Source organism: Macaca mulatta, chromosome 13, assembly GCF_049350105.2.
Source record: "Macaca mulatta isolate MMU2019108-1 chromosome 13, T2T-MMU8v2.0, whole genome shotgun sequence".
In the NCBI taxonomy this organism is placed as follows: Eukaryota; Metazoa; Chordata; class Mammalia; order Primates; family Cercopithecidae; genus Macaca; species Macaca mulatta.
This window is the reverse complement of record NC_133418.1, coordinates 95,918,360-95,935,085: the sequence shown is the minus strand read 5'-3', so window position 1 is coordinate 95,935,085 and position 16,726 is coordinate 95,918,360. Positions and strand designations below refer to the sequence as shown.

The 16,726-nt window shown below is 48.9% G+C and overlaps 1 protein-coding gene across 1 annotated transcript in view; it reads left to right on the top strand.

The window, feature by feature from the left end:
- The window catches only part of TOGARAM2 (TOG array regulator of axonemal microtubules 2), a 77,402-nt gene extending 60,978 nt beyond the window's left edge, over positions 1–16,424 (top strand). The window contains 4 exon segments of the mRNA XM_077958771.1: positions 574–790; positions 9,351–9,437; positions 15,997–16,235; positions 16,237–16,424. Of these exon segments, the coding sequence (XP_077814897.1) occupies positions 574–790; positions 9,351–9,437; positions 15,997–16,235; positions 16,237–16,335 (642 nt within the window). The 3' untranslated portion in view covers positions 16,336–16,424.
- Positions 16,425–16,726: the final 302 nt, after the last annotated feature.

Genomic DNA, 16,726 nt, shown 5'->3' with positions numbered 1-16,726 from the left:
GAGCATGTGGCTGGACAGGTGACTGGGCGGTGATGGCTGGACAGGTGTGTTAGGAGCAGGTACAAGCCCTTCACAGGCTGAACACTCGGGTGGCGCCTGCTTCTTGGTGGAGTGAGGCTGCTGACAGTCACACAGCTGAGCAAAGACACAGCTCAGAGTCAGCAGACCTGGGTTTCCATCCAAGTTTCTTACTAGCTGTGTGATCTCAGGCAAATCACTGAACCTCTTGGAGCCCCAGTTGTTGTTGTTTATGGGAAAGTGGGGGTGGTAACATGTGCTCCATGGGTTGTGGAGATCATTCAGTAAAAAGGAGATTGCAGAGCAACTAACAAGATGCCCTGGACACTCGGCATGCAATGAGTGCTCAATGCCTGTCGGTTCCTCCCCTCTTGCCCACCCTTTTGAGGAGGTGAGCTCTTTGTTTTTGAGAGTGCTCTGGCATAGGTCGGGGATGCAGGAGGAGTCTCTGCTGAGTTCGCTCAGCTGGGCCGGGTGAGCTCCAAGCTGCCTGCACTGTGAGAGTCCCGCCCAGCCTGGGTTCCCATGGGTTCTTGGTTTCTGTTTCCTCAATAGGTCTTTGATGCTTTCACCCCAAGGCTTCAGGATTCCAACAAGAAAGTGAGCCAGTGGGCGCTGGAGTCCCTCGCCAAGATGATCCCCCTCCTCAAAGAGAACTTGCACCCCATGCTGCTCTCCATCATCATCGCTGTTGCAGAGAACCTGAACTCCAAGAACTCGGGGATTTATGCTGCTGCTGTGGCTGTGTTGGATGCGATGGTTGAGAGCCTGGGTGAGTGTCCCACCTGGGCCTGTGTGGCTCTGGTCACCATGTCCACCTTCCTGCTTGGAAATCTGCAAGGTGGATAAAGTTTTTGTTGGTTCCCAGGCCAAGTGTTTCACCAGAGGCTGTGTAGGGCAGAGGTGGAAACCAGAGCCTCCAAGGCTCTTGGCTGGTGAGCTTTTCCATGTCACAGCCACCCACACCTCTGGACGACTGGAAGTAGAGGTGATGTGGAGATGATCCAGTCCAGCAGCCTCATAGACACATGAGGGCAGTGACCCCCCCAGGGCCACAAGGCACCACAGTGAGTGAGTCAGGAGTGCTGAGAAGCTGGGCCGGGGCTTGGTGTGGGGTTTGTTGTGATGGGCAGGGAGGGAAAGTGGAGGGAGGGGAAAGAGGATAGAAGGAAAAAAGGTGGGAGCTATGGAAGAGACATCAGGAAAGGTGAGAGCTTCTCGGTATGACATCTTGCTTCTGGAATGTTAGGGGAAATGTTGGTGCATCTGCTTGTGTTTTCTTATTCCTTTCATGGATGATAGAAGGTGATGTTTGGTGTATCCAGTACGTGGATCAAAGTGCAAATTCCAAACTTTGGGTGTGTGGAGAAAGTAGCACATGAGTGGACTTATGGCCAGCCCAGCATAAGGATGAGCTTTCCCAAACAAGCCTTGCTTCATGGCCTGAAAACTGCCTGTTTGCCTTGTTGCTGTGTGTCCTGATAAGCATAGAGCAACGTCTTGGCTTTAGCATCCAAAGACCATCCTTTAGAGAGGCTGGACACACCTCCTGACACACCTGCTTCCTGGCCCGAGCCCAGCTCCCTGGGGCTGGGACAGCCACCATGTCCTTGGCTGGAGGCTCCAGGAAAAGTTTCAGTTACAAATCAAAGGCCTGGTCAGGTCCCTCTCTGCCTCTTGAGTTCATAAATATTGTCAATTTCCGCTCTTCATCTCAGAGGGAATTTATGATTTGCTGAGTTTGTTGCTGTAGAACAAACAATATAAATCCAGCTCTAAATTACGGCTTGTTCTCAGCGTTGCTCTGGGTAAGTGAGATTGCTGTTGCCAATAACCAAGGCTCTTGGTAAATCACCATGGGCCTTGGATTTATTGGGAAAACCTGTACCAAGCGAAATAGGCTTTAGCTATTTGAAGAGGATAAGCATCCTTGTCTGGGGAGAGGAATTTTTAACTCTTCCCCCTCCAGGTGTTTTAGTTACCACTTTTTGCCATCAGGCCAGCCTCCTTGAGCTCGCTGGAACTGTGGTGCTTTGGGCAACAGAATCCAGTGTCTCACATTGTCACAAGACTCAGGTCCCTCTTATTTGGGGCTCTGCTGTACTCCCACTAGACTGGGCGTCCTGGAAAGGAGAGCCTGGGGGTGGCCTGCTTTTGTGATCTGAACTCACCTGGTAGCAGGATTGTAGCTACTAGGAAGATGCCTCAGTTCTTCCTTCCAGGACAGGGCTTCCATGGGTATGGTACCCTGTGGTTCATCAGTCAGAGGTTTTAGTGCAAGATGAAGGGTTGGCTGTCTTCCTCTCTAATCCATAGGTCAGCGCTCAGGCTGGAATGGAATGGTGTGGGCCTCAAAGGGATGAATGGAGTCCAGTAAATCCCTGGCAAAAGTCTCTGGTGGAGCCCAAAGGGTAAAACACTGTTTTTTTGTTTTTTTGTTTTTTTTTGTCTGTTTTTGTTTTTTTGAGACGGAATTTTTGCTCTTGTTGCCCAGGCTGGAGTGCAGTGGTGCAGTCTCGACTCATTGCAACCTTGCCTCCCGGGTTCAAGTGATTCTCCTGTCTCAGCCTCCTGAGTAGCTGGGATTACAGGTGTGTGCCACCACGCCTGGCTAACTTTTTTTATTTTTAGTAGAGATGGGGTTTCACCATGTTGGCCAGGCTGGCTGGTCTCAAACTCCTGACCTCAGGCGATCCACCAGCCTCGGCCTCCTCAAGTGTTGGGATTACACGTGTGAGCCACCGTGTCTGGCCAAATATACTGTTTTGGATCCAGGTAATTTTTGAGCAGGTGAGGCATGGGCTATCTGGGCCTGATGACTTTGCTGTAAGCCACACCCTCTCAGCCCAGCCAGCAAAACGGGTTTTGAAAGTGTTCCTAACTTTGAAGTGACAAGCTGATTTCCACATCCATGTAGGTCAGAACTGGAGGGAGTAGGTTACCAACAAGGGGAACTCATCATTGCCAGGGAGTACCTAGGGTAGAATCCATCTCTGGGAATGGTTCTTATCTGCCTGTCATGGTCTGAACCTGCCCTGCGGATGGAAGTAACTAAAGTTCCCGCTGTCCCAGGGGATTGGGTGGTAGCAGCCGAGAGTGCATCAAATGGGATGGAAGAGAAGGGGTATGAAGTCCCCCCAAATCACCCAAGCTGAGCCTCGTGGTTCTAGTGGTTTCTTGGGGGACCTTTAACACCTGAGGCCCCTCCTGGAAGTGGCTTGGGTTGGATATGATCCAGTTTCTTTGATGGGAAGGAGTTTTCCCCTAAACCTCTTTCTTCATGCTGTGTAAGAGATTCTGGGCTCCAGGCTGGAGATGAACTGTTGCATGCTGTGAAATATTTAAATGTGGAAAGTCACAAAGCAACAGCTCAGCAGGTTACTGTTTATTTCCTGCAAAACTGGAGGTCAAGGGGATCAAGAATAATGGCAAGCTAGGATGCCTCCTGGCATAAAATCCAGATGGCACAGCCAAGCTGGGAGGATGGCCTTCTTGGGGGACCTTCTAGAACTCACTAATTCTAGAATTCAGTGATAAAGAAGCCAACATCATCTCTTCTAATCCCTTGGTTTCTGGGGTTGAACGGAGGATTGGTTGGCAGAGCAGGTGAGGATTTTTGCCCATGTCATTTTCATGGGAGGTAGTAAGGAATGAGACATGTTGGCAGCTTGCTCCCTGACCTCCGCCGTCACTGCCAGCCTTGAGGCCTCTCTGGGATCAAGGCTCAAGTGGCATTCTTTCTACTCAGCACCAATACCTTCTGATTTCAGGGGAATTATTCTGGGATCAAGAAGTTCCTGAGTAGAACTGGGTGGCTCTGTCTTTGGGTTCTGTCACTGGATTAGTTACAGAAGAAACTTTGCTAATTAAAACATCAGGCTGCTGACAGCTCATCCTCTCCTGATCAGACCTCAGCATTCAAGCTTCTCTGTGCCAAAAGGAACTTTCTTAATTTACTCCAGCCCCTGGTTAGTACTAGAGAGAGCAGATAAGCCTGGAATGGGGGTGGCTTCAAGTCTACTTTTGCTCTTTTGCTTTCTGACTTTAAATTTATTACCTTATATAAATCATATGAACATTATATTGTTAATGGAATTTAAAAACGCATCCGTGATGCTTCTCCAATATACAAACTGCTTAAAAATCTCTCTTCTATTTTTGTCTGTCTATATACAAATTCCGTGGTTAAAAATCATAATGTAAATACAGTTCTGATTTTGCTTCTTTCATTTAACACTACCCAGTTTCCCATGCTACTAGGCAGTCTTTCTAGTTAATTAAAAAACCTAAAGTTCACTCCTACCACTGTAAAGAAGTCATACTTACTATTGAGAAAATGAAAATACAAAACAGTTGAAAGGGGAAAAAAAAATCCCTCACTTATAGTCCCAACTCTTAAGAGAAACCATTATTAACATTTGGCATTTCTCAATTTGAGTTTTTTTCTGTGCACATTGTTGTAGGGTAAATGCAGCTGATAGCAATAACTTAAGCATCCCCTTAGAGTGATCCTGAATGGCAGACACACCTAAGTGTGTTTTCTGAGCCAGGGAATCTGGGAGTGGCCAACTCAGAGATTCGTTCCTTGTTTATGAGGCACATCTGAGCCCCCGACCTGTCCTTTGGAACGTGAGCCATACAGGGGATTGAGGCCCTGAGTTTTGGGGTAAATGAAGGTTGCCAGGTGGAGGGTGTTAGGTGAAAATGCTATATAAATTGCATGCTGTTTGCAAGTGGTTGCGATTTTCCTGCCCAGCCCTCCGCCATTGGGCTATGAGGCTCTCCCATTCAGCCCACTGCCACTAGACTCTCTCCCCCTATGTAAGCCCCTAATAAAACCCCGTGTCTTGTTTGTTGGCTCTGGGTCTCTGCTTTGGCCTCTTGAACCAGATGCCCTTTCTATAAATGGGGGTCAATAGGGGTTCAGCACAGCAGTTGTGTTATAAGTTTGGATTTGCATCCTGCTTTTAAAAAAATCAGAGCATAAGCATTTGCAGATGATTATACTCTTGAGTCACTTTTTTTTTTTTTTTTTGAGATGGAGTCTGGCTCTGTCATCCAGGCTGGAGTGCAGTGGCACGATCTGGGCTCACTGCAACCACCGCCTCCTGGGTTCAAGCGATTCTTCTGCCTCAGCCTCCTGAGTAGCTGGGATTGCAGGCTCCCGCCACCACACCTGGCTACTTTTTGTATTTTTAGTAGAGATGGGGTTTCACCATGTTGGCCAGGCTGGTCTCAAACTCCTGAACTCAGGTCATCTGCCCACCTCGGCCTCCCAAAGTGCTGGGATTACAGGCGTGAACCACCACGCCCGGCCTTGAGTCACTTTTAACAGCTCCATCAGGTGGCTGCACCATAGCTTGTGTGTTTCTGTGCAAGTGTGTCAGTCCCAGTTTTTTCTTTAGATGAACATACCTAGTGTTGGCAGCCATGGTAAATCTGGTAAAACCAGCATGTCATTACTTACCAAGTCTTGTGCTTATTTGGGGGACTCCAGTCTGACTCCAGTTTCTTTGCTGCCACTGTCCTTGTTACCAGGTTTCCTACACTTTCTTAAAAGTTCTTTTCTGGCTTCCCAGTAGCCAGAGGATGATGTGGCCCAGTAGCCTCAGGGCTTGGCTGAATGGGACAGGCGTAAGGCCCCTTAGACCTCCACCCCATTGTAGACAGGGGAGTCTGAGCCTAGGAATGACAGAGTCTCTGAGCTGCGGCTGGTGGCTGTTTTTTCTCCATTGCAAGGCCCGTGTTTGCTTCCTTGTGATGCAGAAAAGGAGCCTAGGAAAGCCCCAGGCTAGGCTAATGGAGTGTAGATTTTCAGCTTTTAAAACTTAGATTCTAGCCTCTTCATTGGTCTCTCTACCACGATGGTTGCTGGGCTCTCAGAGTTTTAAGGTAATAATAGTAACAATAATAGCTGATACTTGCATAGTAATTATATGCTCTAGGCACTATCCTAAGCACTGTTTGTTCATTGAACCCTTACAGCAACTTTATGAGAAAGCTATTAGTATCATCCCCATTTTATAAATGGGTAAACTGAGGCATAGAGCAGCTAAGTGGCTTGTCCAGTGTTCCACAGTAAAATATGGAAGAACCAGGATTCAAACCCAGGCAATCTGTATTCAGAGCTCTTATAACTGCTATGCTTTAGTGTGTCTTATTGAACCTGGAGGTAACCTGAAGATGAGGCTTCACTCTAAAAGTGGCCAGTGGAAAGACAGGCCAATTGCCTGGGTGTAGTGCTCTGGGGTTCATAAACCAGCCCAGGCACACTGTGTCCTGTTTTGACGTTGCCCTGCACACTACGAGCATTTATTCAGCACCTGCAGTGTGCTCTGCACCGTGGGAGCATGGTCTGGCATGGGTCTCTGCTGGATGTGCATTTTTAAGTGTTCCCCAAGTTCACTTCTTTCTGGCTCTGGGGAGAGGGGATGTTTGGGGCCAGAAGCGCGAGTCCCTGCTGTGTCTACATGTCAGGTCTAGACGTGTCCAGGGTCAGGTTCCAGCTCAGGCTGAGGTCTGAAGGGAGTGGGTGGATGAGCAGAAAGAACACTCAGGGGGCTGCAGGCAGGTGAAAGATGATTTTATTCAGCAGCAGCTCTCAGCAGCAGCTTTCTCTCACACCATCTGCCCTGTCTCAGCTGCTAAGTCTGTTGGCTCCCACACACAGCTGCGCCGGCTCTCCCTTGCCTTCAGGGTCAGCAGCTTAACTCTTCCCCTCTGGACACAAGCCGTTTCCTGGCTCCATGTCCATCTGCAGACGGTCATTCTCTCTTACAGGGGACAGTAGCTTCACTCTCTCTCTGGGCACACACAAGCCTGCACAGTGTCAGCAGGGCAATTATGCCTTTTACAGACCATAGTGGCATAGGGCCAAGGCATGGCCTTCCCATGTTATGGCTGTGATAACAAGTGGAGTTATACGTCTGTACTCTAAACTTGCTGAGTCACTCTGGGTGTTTACCTCAGCCTATCCTTGACCAAAGCACAGCCATGTTCCTTACATTAGAGAATGTTCTAGACTGAGCATTGTGGGAAGTGACCAAGGAGGAAGAAGTCCTTGTCTTCAAATCTGAGCCCAGGTAAATGATAGGGGTGGGACAAATAGAAACACCTGGAAACAAACAGGTGCCATTCATATGAAAACCTATTCTTATGCAACTGACAGCTTTACCAACGCACCCTGAGACCTTATCTTGCTAATTGCAATATTCTAGAAGCTGGCATCTCATTTATCTCCCAGGACAAATTATTTTAAAGCCTCTTGATGGGTGGATGGAGCTTTTGCAAAGAGCAGAGATGTACCTGGGTACGTTTTCTCCTGTGTATCCCTCAGGAGGAGAGCAAGGCAAGCAGGGATGAGGTCTTAGCTAAACTTTTGCCTGATGAGAAAAACAAAGCACGGAGTGCACCTCTCCAGGGATGCAGGGGCTCTGTGCTGAGGTATTGAAGGAACTTGGAAAAGGTGAGTCTGGAAAGACTTCCTCGTGCAGAGCTCTAAAAACTCTGACCCTTGCAAAGAGAAGTCTGGCCTTGAGGTGGTCGGCTCCTGGGTCCCAGGATACACGTGCTGGGACTGCTATGTTAACACCACACAGGCCACCCACCCTCACCTCCCTGACAGGTGCAGGCAAGCCCCAAAGCCACATCTCTGAAAAGTGCATTTTGTTACTTGCCCCACCTGCTACTGAATTAAGCTGTGACTACTGTGGTTGCAAAATGCTGGGAGCTTGGCGTGCTGGTTTCTCTGCAGTCCACAAGGAGAAGGTTCTGAGGATGGTGTGGCTTTCTCAGCTTAGCACACCTTTCTAGGACAGCCCCATTTTTCTCATCTTGTGTGTTTTTGTGAGAAATGCAGCTCTTCAAGTTTAATAGTTTGAGAAACCAGGAGGTGTCAGCTAGAATGGAGAGGAACGAGCGGCTTCTAAATTCAGTAGAAATGGGGTCCTGCTGCAGTTGACTTCAGGAATATGAAGGAGCCCGAGAGCCTCTTTATTCCGGAAACGTCCTCACCCCATTTGCTTGTGTTTTCACCATTAGTGGCTCATCTCTGTAATAAACACTCATACTATTTCAGTTCTTTCAAGATACGAAGGGGGTGGTGCTCAGTCCCTAGAGCTTTACCCATGAGCATGGCTGGGCAGCCAGGGAGCTGTGCCTCGCAGCTGGGTGTGGCTGGATGGTTGGTGGAGCTGGGATTGGGGGCAGGGGCACTGGGACAATTTTTAAAAAAGGGTTAAAATCCCTCTTTCCCCAAACCTCCTGAAAGACATATTGGGGCATATAGATGATAAACTTAGCCATCTTTGCAAGTATATTCATGCTGGGTCTGGGACTCAGACCACCTGGAGTTTACAAGTAAGGAAAAAATCAGGCCCGGGCAGTGAGGTCATATATAAACCATTGATGATAATACGTGCTCCTCAACCCACAAACTCCCTCCTCGGACCCTGCCAGAGCCAGCCGGGTGCTTCTGCTCTGGATAGGAGGACCAAGCATCCTGGGTTCCCGGGACTCGAGACTGACGGTGCTGAAATGGGGAGAGCCTGGGCCCACCAGGGCCAGTCGGTCACCCTGGCTTCAGACCCGCAGGTTCTTGGTTACAAGAGCACAGTGCTTCTCACCCGGTGTCAGGGTTCATGTCTAAGCATCCGTCTGCTTGTCAGAGGAGCCTCTTGAGGGGGATGGGAGTACTGGGTTTTACTTGGCTTCTAGCTCCATGCCTATTACATAGATGATATCAGTATGTGTTCAGTGCAGAAATAAACCACCACTGGCTGTGGGTACATCTTGGTGGTTAAAGCACAAATTCAGGCTTTGAGAAGAGCTATACTTTCTGAATTTTAATCCTAACCTTTTACTGACCTTTGTGTAATCATGGCTCAGTGATTCCGTTTTCCATAAAACAGTATCTGTATATCCATCCACCCCTCTCTATTATCTATCTTCTATCTATCCATCCTCCAATATCTTCTCTCCAACATCCATCCATCCATCCATTCATCTTCTATCATCTATCTACCTACCTATCTACTTTATTTTGTCCCAAAACTCATGGCAATTTTGAGATGCAGAGGCAATATGAATCAGATCTGCGGGAATAAATGAGGCCTGTTTGGGAGCCAGTTTAGCTATTTCAGGCCACTGATTCTTTCCCAAACACGCTACATACATTCACTTTAGGTGGCCCCTTTGTGACCTGGAAAAATTAATTCAGCTCCCCCAAAGGCCTCATCCCCATGCAGGCACTGTAAGTATGTGGCCCTACAAACCCCTAGCGCTGTCACTCAGTCCCCAGCAGTGTGGCCACTGACATCCCCCATCTCTTTCAGACAACCTGTGCCTTCTACCAGCATTTGCTGGGCGGGTGCGTTTCCTGAGTGGCCGTGCAGTGCTGGATGTCACCGATCGCCTGGCAGGTGAGCACCCCCAGCCCCACCCCACCCAGCCTCCCGGTAGATTTCTGTTCTCTCCTGGCCTGTGGTCGAACCATTCACCCAGTTATCTTAGACCTGAAATAATTCCCCCCCAATCATTTAAAATTCTGATAATCTTTTTTTTGTGTGTGTGACAATCTCCATATTGCCAGAAGACAATCTTTGTTTTGATCAAAATTAGGTAGGTTTGTACAAAAGCAAAAGTGTCTCTAAAAAACTGTTAAAGGTTGAATCCTCCTAATCAGAAAATTAGAAATGCTCCAAAATCTGAAACTTTTTGAGTGCTGACATGACATTAAAAGAAAATGTACATTGGGGCAATTCCGATTTCAGATTTTTGGATTAGGGATGTAGAACTGGTAAGTATCATGAAAACATTCCAAAATCAGAAAAAAATCTGAAATACTTCTGGTACAAAACATTTTAGATAAGGGACACTCAACCTGTGTGTGTTTCTTCCTCCTTGCAAACAAGGCTGCTTCTAGCCTATAGAGTACCTTTGTGTGAGTCAGAAAAAGCCTCCCTTTCCAGATAGACACTGCCTAGTGGGTGCATATGGATTGGTCAGTTGACAGCACCATCAAGAGAATTAGAAAAAGTTGCCATGTGCAGCCTTTAGCATATGCAGCCTGGCAAACAGGCACCGGCTGGGTTTCAACCCCACAGGACCCCTTGGCCAGTGCTGGGACTGTACTATGTGGAGACGGGGCCTCGGTCTGAATCTACTCAGCCTTGCTCAAGCTCCAGCTAACGAAGGGTTACTCCAATCCTGTTTCTGCTTTGAGTCTACAGGAGAAGTCCAACTGACTTCATTCCAGGGCCGAAATCTGTTCTTGTGATCCTTGAGGTGGCAACACAGAAAGGACACAGGCTTAGGTGTCCACACACCCATCTGCTGCCAGCAGCCCTGACCTTGGGCAGGTTACTTATCTTGGTTTCATGATCATTTTTGCTTGCACAAAGCCTCCTCCTTTGCCTCGGGAAGGTCCACATGTGGCCTACAGCTGTCACTGCTGCTCTAGGATGTGCCCCCTTCCTCCCACCCCCAGCTCTATGCACTGGATCATTGAATCCTCATGACCAACCCCCAGGAGGATGTAGATTCCACTTGGTGGAGAAAAGGAGAATGGAGCTTAGAAAAGTGAAATGCACAAGGTCCCTTGGTGAGGAACCCAGGATGTATCCTGAGAGCCTGGCTGCAGAGCCAAGCCCCCAACCCTGTGCTGTACTGCTTCGCCCTGACACTGCCTCCTGGGTGCCTGTATGCACCCTCCACACAGTGGCCAGTCTCTCAGCCTCTTGCTCTGCCCACACGTGGCTGCCCTGCCCGGAAAGCCTTCTCCATTCTTCTTCCTCTACCTGGGGGATGCTTGCTTGGCTCTGGCATTACCTTCTTCCCGTGTACTTCTCAAGACTGCATCCCACATGGTATCACTGGTCTCTCTGCTGCCCTCACCTCCTAGCCCAGCTGTGAGCATTCAGAGACAGGCCCGGCACATGCTGCATGACTGAGGACCTCGACACTAGCTGCCCTTTCAGCTTCTCCTCTGCCCCATCTCTAGCTCCTGGCCTTGCCTCTGTTTGGGTTCTATCCTTCCAGCATTCCTGGAGTGGCCTCTTACCTTACGGGAAGGCAGGTGCGAGTGAGGCAGGGCCGGCTGCAGGTGAGCTGGGGGAGAACAGGGTAGGTAAGTAAGATGGTCCTAGACACCAGACACGGAACCCTTTGCCATTGCTCAAAATCAGCATTTTCTGATTTACCTGTCCTTGTCTGGGTAGTTTACAGGGCCCAGAGGTGGGCAAGTATCTTCACCTTATCCACTTACTGTAATTTTTTCTTGTCTATTTCCAAGAGACCTCAAAAGCAAGAGCTTCTCCATAGGTCTTCTGTTAACTCCGTGTCCACCAGGAACAGAGAAGAAAATTTTTATTGACACAGGCGAGGACTAATAATAGCACAGCTTAATAGGAGTAAATCTTCTGCTAATTACTTCAGCTGCTTCTAAGCTTGAGTTTAATGGGGTTTTCTCCCTCATGCTGGCCCCCAGAAGGGCCTTGCCATCTTTGCCAGCTTAAAAGTCAACACCTGCCAGCCAGGTGACTGCCACATCCTTGCACCTGGGGAATGTGGCTCTGAAGTAGCCTGAGTTCAATTAGCCAAGACGTGAGCGGAGAGGGTGGTGTGAGCTGTGGAACTGAGTTTGGGTGGGGACTGCTACTCTTCCCATGGAGTGAGCTTCCTGGGGGCTGAGGTGTAAACATGCCTCACTCTGCGGAAGAGAATTCAAGGAGCAAGAGTGGATCAAATGTAGCAGGATGGGGAAGGGGGCTCTGTCGGGGGCAGGTGGAGCCTCCAGCCTTTGGTGGGGATGGGGGTGGAGGGTGCGTGGCTGGGTTTGGTTCTTGAGATAGTTCTCGCTTTTCCCTGCTGTATTAGCCTATTCTCACGCTGCTGAGAAAGACATGCCCGAGACTGGGTAATTTAGAAAGAAAAAGAGGTTTAATGGATGAACAGTTCCATGTTGCTGGGGAGGCCTCACAATCATGCCACTCATCTTACATGGGGGCAAGGAAGACAGAATTTGTGCAGGAAAATTCCCCCTTATAACCTTATAAAACCATCAGATCTCGTGAGACTTACTCTCATGAGAACTGCACTGGAAAGACCTGCCCCCATGATTCAATTACTTCCTACCGGCTCCCTCCCATGACACGTAGGAATTGTGGGAGCTACAGTTCAAGATGAGATTTGGGTGGGGACACAGTCAAACCACAGCACCCCCCATTAGAAGAATTGTGTTAAAATACACAACAAAATGCACCACCCTAACCATTTTTAGGTGTACAGTTCAGTGGTAGTAAGTGTCCATGATTTTTGCAGTCATCTTCAGAACTCTCACCTTGCAAAACAGAAACTATGTCCCCATTAGACACTAGCTCCCCATTTCCCTCTTCCCCAGTCCCTGGCAACCACCATCTACTTTCTGTCTCTATGATTTTGGCTATTCTAGGTATGTCATATAAATGGAATTATACAGTTTATCTTTTTGTGTCTGGCTTAATTCACACAGCAGAATGTCCTTGAGATTTATCCATGTTGTAGCAGGTGTCAGAATTTCCTTTTTTTTTTTTTTTTTTTTTGAGAGAGAGGTTCTCGTTCTGTCACCCAGGCTGGAGTGCAGTGATGAGATCTCAGCTCACTACAACCTCTGTCTCCCAGTGCAAGCCATTCTCATGCTTCAGGCTCCCGAGTAGCTGGGATTACAGGCGCCCACCATAACACCCAGCTATTTTTTTTTTTTTTTTTTTTAAAGACAGAGTCTTGCTCTGTTACCTGTTCTCTTCCCACTCAGCCTGGAGTTCAGTGGCATGATCTCGGCTCGCTGCTACCCCTGCCTCCTGGGTCCCAGTTCAAGCAATTCTCCTTCCTCAGCCTCCCACGTAGCTGGGATTACAGGCACGTACCACCATGCCCAGCTAATTTTTTGTTTTTTTTTTTTTTTTTTTTTTTAGTAGAGATGGGGTTTCTCCATGTTGGCCAGGCTGGTCTTGAACTCCCGACCTCGTGATCCACCCGCCTTGGCCTCCCAAAGTGCTGGGATTACAGGTGTGAGCCACCACGCCCAGCCTAATTTTTGTATTTTTAGTAGAGACAGGGTTTTGCCATGTTGGCCAGGCTGGTCTCGAACTCTTGACCTCAAGTGATCCACTCACCTAGGGCCCCCAAAGTGCTGGGATTATAGTCCTGAGCCACAGCACTTTGGCCAGAATCCCCTTCCTTTCGAAGGGTGAATAACATTCCATTAAATGTGCATACAACATTTTGTTTATCCATTCCTCAATGGACACTTGGCTGCTTCTGCCTTTTGGCGATTGTGAAAAAGGTTGGTATAAACACGGGCATACAAATCTCTGTGTTCTCACCTATTTTTGCAGGTGAGATTCCACAGGGATTGAGGACACCTTTGAGTTACCGTTATTCAGTGCAGGTAGCTACTCAGGGTCATTCATTTTCTTGTGGTTCCCTCTCACTGTCCCCCTTCTAGTTTCCCCTCATCTCCCACCCTGCGGCTGACAGGGACTGCTTTCCTGTCACCTGTTTTCTTCCCACTCAGCCTGTTTCAAGCACGGGGAACAGAACTCTCAACTCTTTCCAGCCAGTGTACCTCTTCACTCCACTTTATAAAGCTCCTCCAAGCCCTTTCCTCCAGGATCCTTTCCTGGGAATGCTGGGGTGACCCACAGGGTACAGTCCTGCCCTTCCAGTTATCAGGACCACCTTCACCTCTGAGGGAACTGTGACCCTCGGAGGTTCCCTGTAAGAGCTCCGAGGGTGCTGCCTCAAAGCCAAGATTCCTTGAGAAACGTCACAAGAGAGTGTGAGGCTGACCAGAGGGTGGCCCAGGGCATCTTCCCTGGTTCCTCATTATTCCTGGCTGGCTTTGAAATCAGAGGGACCTGTGGGGCTCTCAGGGGAAGATATCCTAGGGGATTAGATGATGTGGTCCTGGTGAAGGAAGGACAAATTGCAGATTCATGAAAAATAAAACATGGTGGCTCACACCTATAATCCCAGCACTTTGGGAGGTCAAGATGGGCAGATTGTTTGAGACCAGGAGTTCAAGACCAGCCTGGGTAACACAATGAGACCTCCATCTCTACAAAAAAGTAAAAAAAAAAAATTAACTGAGCGTGGAGGTGCATGCCTGTGGTCCCAGCTGCTGGGGAGGCTGAGGCAGGAGAATCACTTGAGCCCAGGAGGTCGAGGCTGCAGTGAACCATGATTGTGCCATTCTACTCCAGCCTAGGTGACAGAGCAAGACACTGTCTCAATAAATAAATAAAAAGTAAAGCTCCAGGTCAGCCTCTGAAATATGGAATCCCTAGAAATTTGGGGACAGTGTGAGGTAGAAAGAGTGTGGACTTTGGAGTCCAGGCAGATTTGGCCTCTGTCCTCTGCTTTGGCCTTTGCCTTGATTTGAGTCTTGCTTTCCTCCTCTGGAAAACGGACAAGCATCCTGCCTCTTGGGGGTGCTGTGAGCATGAAGTAGAGCTGTGATGTGAAGCTCTGAGCCCTGGGCTCAGGCAGTTTCCAGGATATGGAAACTATTCCACAGAATTCCCGGCCCACAGAATCCATAAAGCACTGCTGTTGGTGGTGTTTGCCTGCTCCAGCACTTATCCTTCGGCAGGATGACGGGCAGAGCATGTGAATCGCAAAGCCAGCTTCGTTAGTGCTAATGCGCTTAGGATAATGCGGCCACAGCTGAAGGCCCGAGCAGCCCTTCTGGGGACCCGCGAGAGCCCTTGATGTGGTGTTTTTTTTTTTTTTTTTTTTTTTTTTTTGAGACGGAGTCTCGCTCTGTCGCCCAGGCTGGAGTGCAGTGGCCAGATCTCAGCTCACTGCAAGCTCCGCCTCCCGGGTTCCCGCCATTCTCCTGCCTCAGCCTCCCGAGTAGCTGGGACCACAGGCGCCGCCACCTCGCCCAGCTAATTTTTTGTGTTTTTAGTAGAGACGGGGTTTCGCCGTGTTAGCCAGGATGGTCTCGATCTCCTGACCTTGTGATCCGCCCGACTCGGCCTCCCAAAGTGCTGGGATTACAGGCTTGAGCCACCGCGCCCGGCTGATGTGGTTTTGATGTGGCCACAGCCCTGGCATTTACTCAGGTGATGAAGAGCTGGTTGGCAGATTCAGCTGGCTTCTGGGTTTTCTGGGGGTCAGAGAGGGTTGGGGGCCTTGGGAAACCAGATTTGGGGGCTCATCACTGGAATGGTCTGTGTAGAGCTTGCTGGTTCACAAGCACGTTCATGCCTCTGCTGCTGGTCTGGTCCTGAGGTTTGGCATCCGGGCACCCGGGAGGCTGTGCTAGGCTTCTCCCCTCCCAGCTGTCTTGTCTGCCAGCATGCTTCATGCGAGAGGGTCCTGATTTCCCTCTCCAGTAGTTTTTCTCTGTATTTGTGTGGACTTCCATAGGTGGTGATGTGGATAAATGCAGTATTACTATAGTTACTATTTGTCACCTGCCTGCCTACAGGTAGGCACTTTATGTATATTTATTATCGAATTTCTAACAGACTTGAGAGGTTGGTTCAGCATTTTTATTCTTACTTTATGGGTTTGGAAAAGGCTCAGAAAGGTCAGGTGGCTTCCTCAGGCTGACACAGCTGATGGTGGCAGGATTATAACCAGGTGTGCCTGCCTCTTTCCTGTTCCTTGGGCTGGAGGAACCCTTATGATTGTCAGAGATTCTGCATATTTCTGCCTTTGCATGCCCCTTTCTCCATAAAACTTTTAAAAATTATAGTTTCTGACTGGTTGGTGTAAGCACAGATATAAATCAGTTGGATATATTCATATATTTTCTACTAATGTTAAAAGAAACTAACACATTTTCGTAGGCCCCTAAATGTGTCATGATCCTTAGGTTCTGCACCTGCTGGGTTGCCAGCCCTTTGGGGGACAAAGTTGGTGTCCCAAGAGAGGGAAGTGGGAGAGGGAGAGAGTGCCTGGCTCAAGTGACTCTCCTTTTCTGCCTGACAGTGCTGGTGGCCTCAGTTTACCCCCGGAAGCCTCAAGCTGTAGAGCGGCATGTCCTTCCCATCCTCTGGCACTTCCTGAACACCACCACAGGCAAGGGCACCCTGCCTGGACCCAGCGGGAACATCCGCGGGGTGGTGAGCAGGCTGGCCAGGAGCCTCCAGGAGCACATGGGCCCCCGCCTACTGGACTTCGCCGCCAGCCAGCCAAAGCACGTCCTCAAGATGCTCCAGGAACTCTTAAGACTCGGAGTCCTTGGGAGGCAGCCACAAGGCCACTAACAGAGGGGTGGCCCCTGACAGCAAGACAACTGGCAGCTCATACCCTTTTCAGCTGGATTAAAGATGGATCTGAAATGGGCAATTATTATTTTTTATCTTATTTTTGTGATGGAATATTCTCCTGGTTACTTTCCCCCTTAGAGTTCCAGATGTACATGGTCTATTTTGAAGTAGAAATAAAAGAATTACTTATTTTCCTAAGGTTTTATTATCTTGTACTTTTTTTAATCACAGAGAATTTTCCAGTAACTAGGTTTGTGATGAACAAAATGAAATGTGACAGCAGCAAAACCAGTTGTAGACAGTGTTAAGCGTTAGGAAGAAAAAGGGTAGCACAGCCCTGCAAGCTGCAGCCCGCTGGAGACGATAGTTGTCCATCTGTGAGCTGCTGGGCAAGCCCTCCCGAAACCCGCAGCCCGAGGTGGTCATGGAATCCAGTCCATTTGTTATGG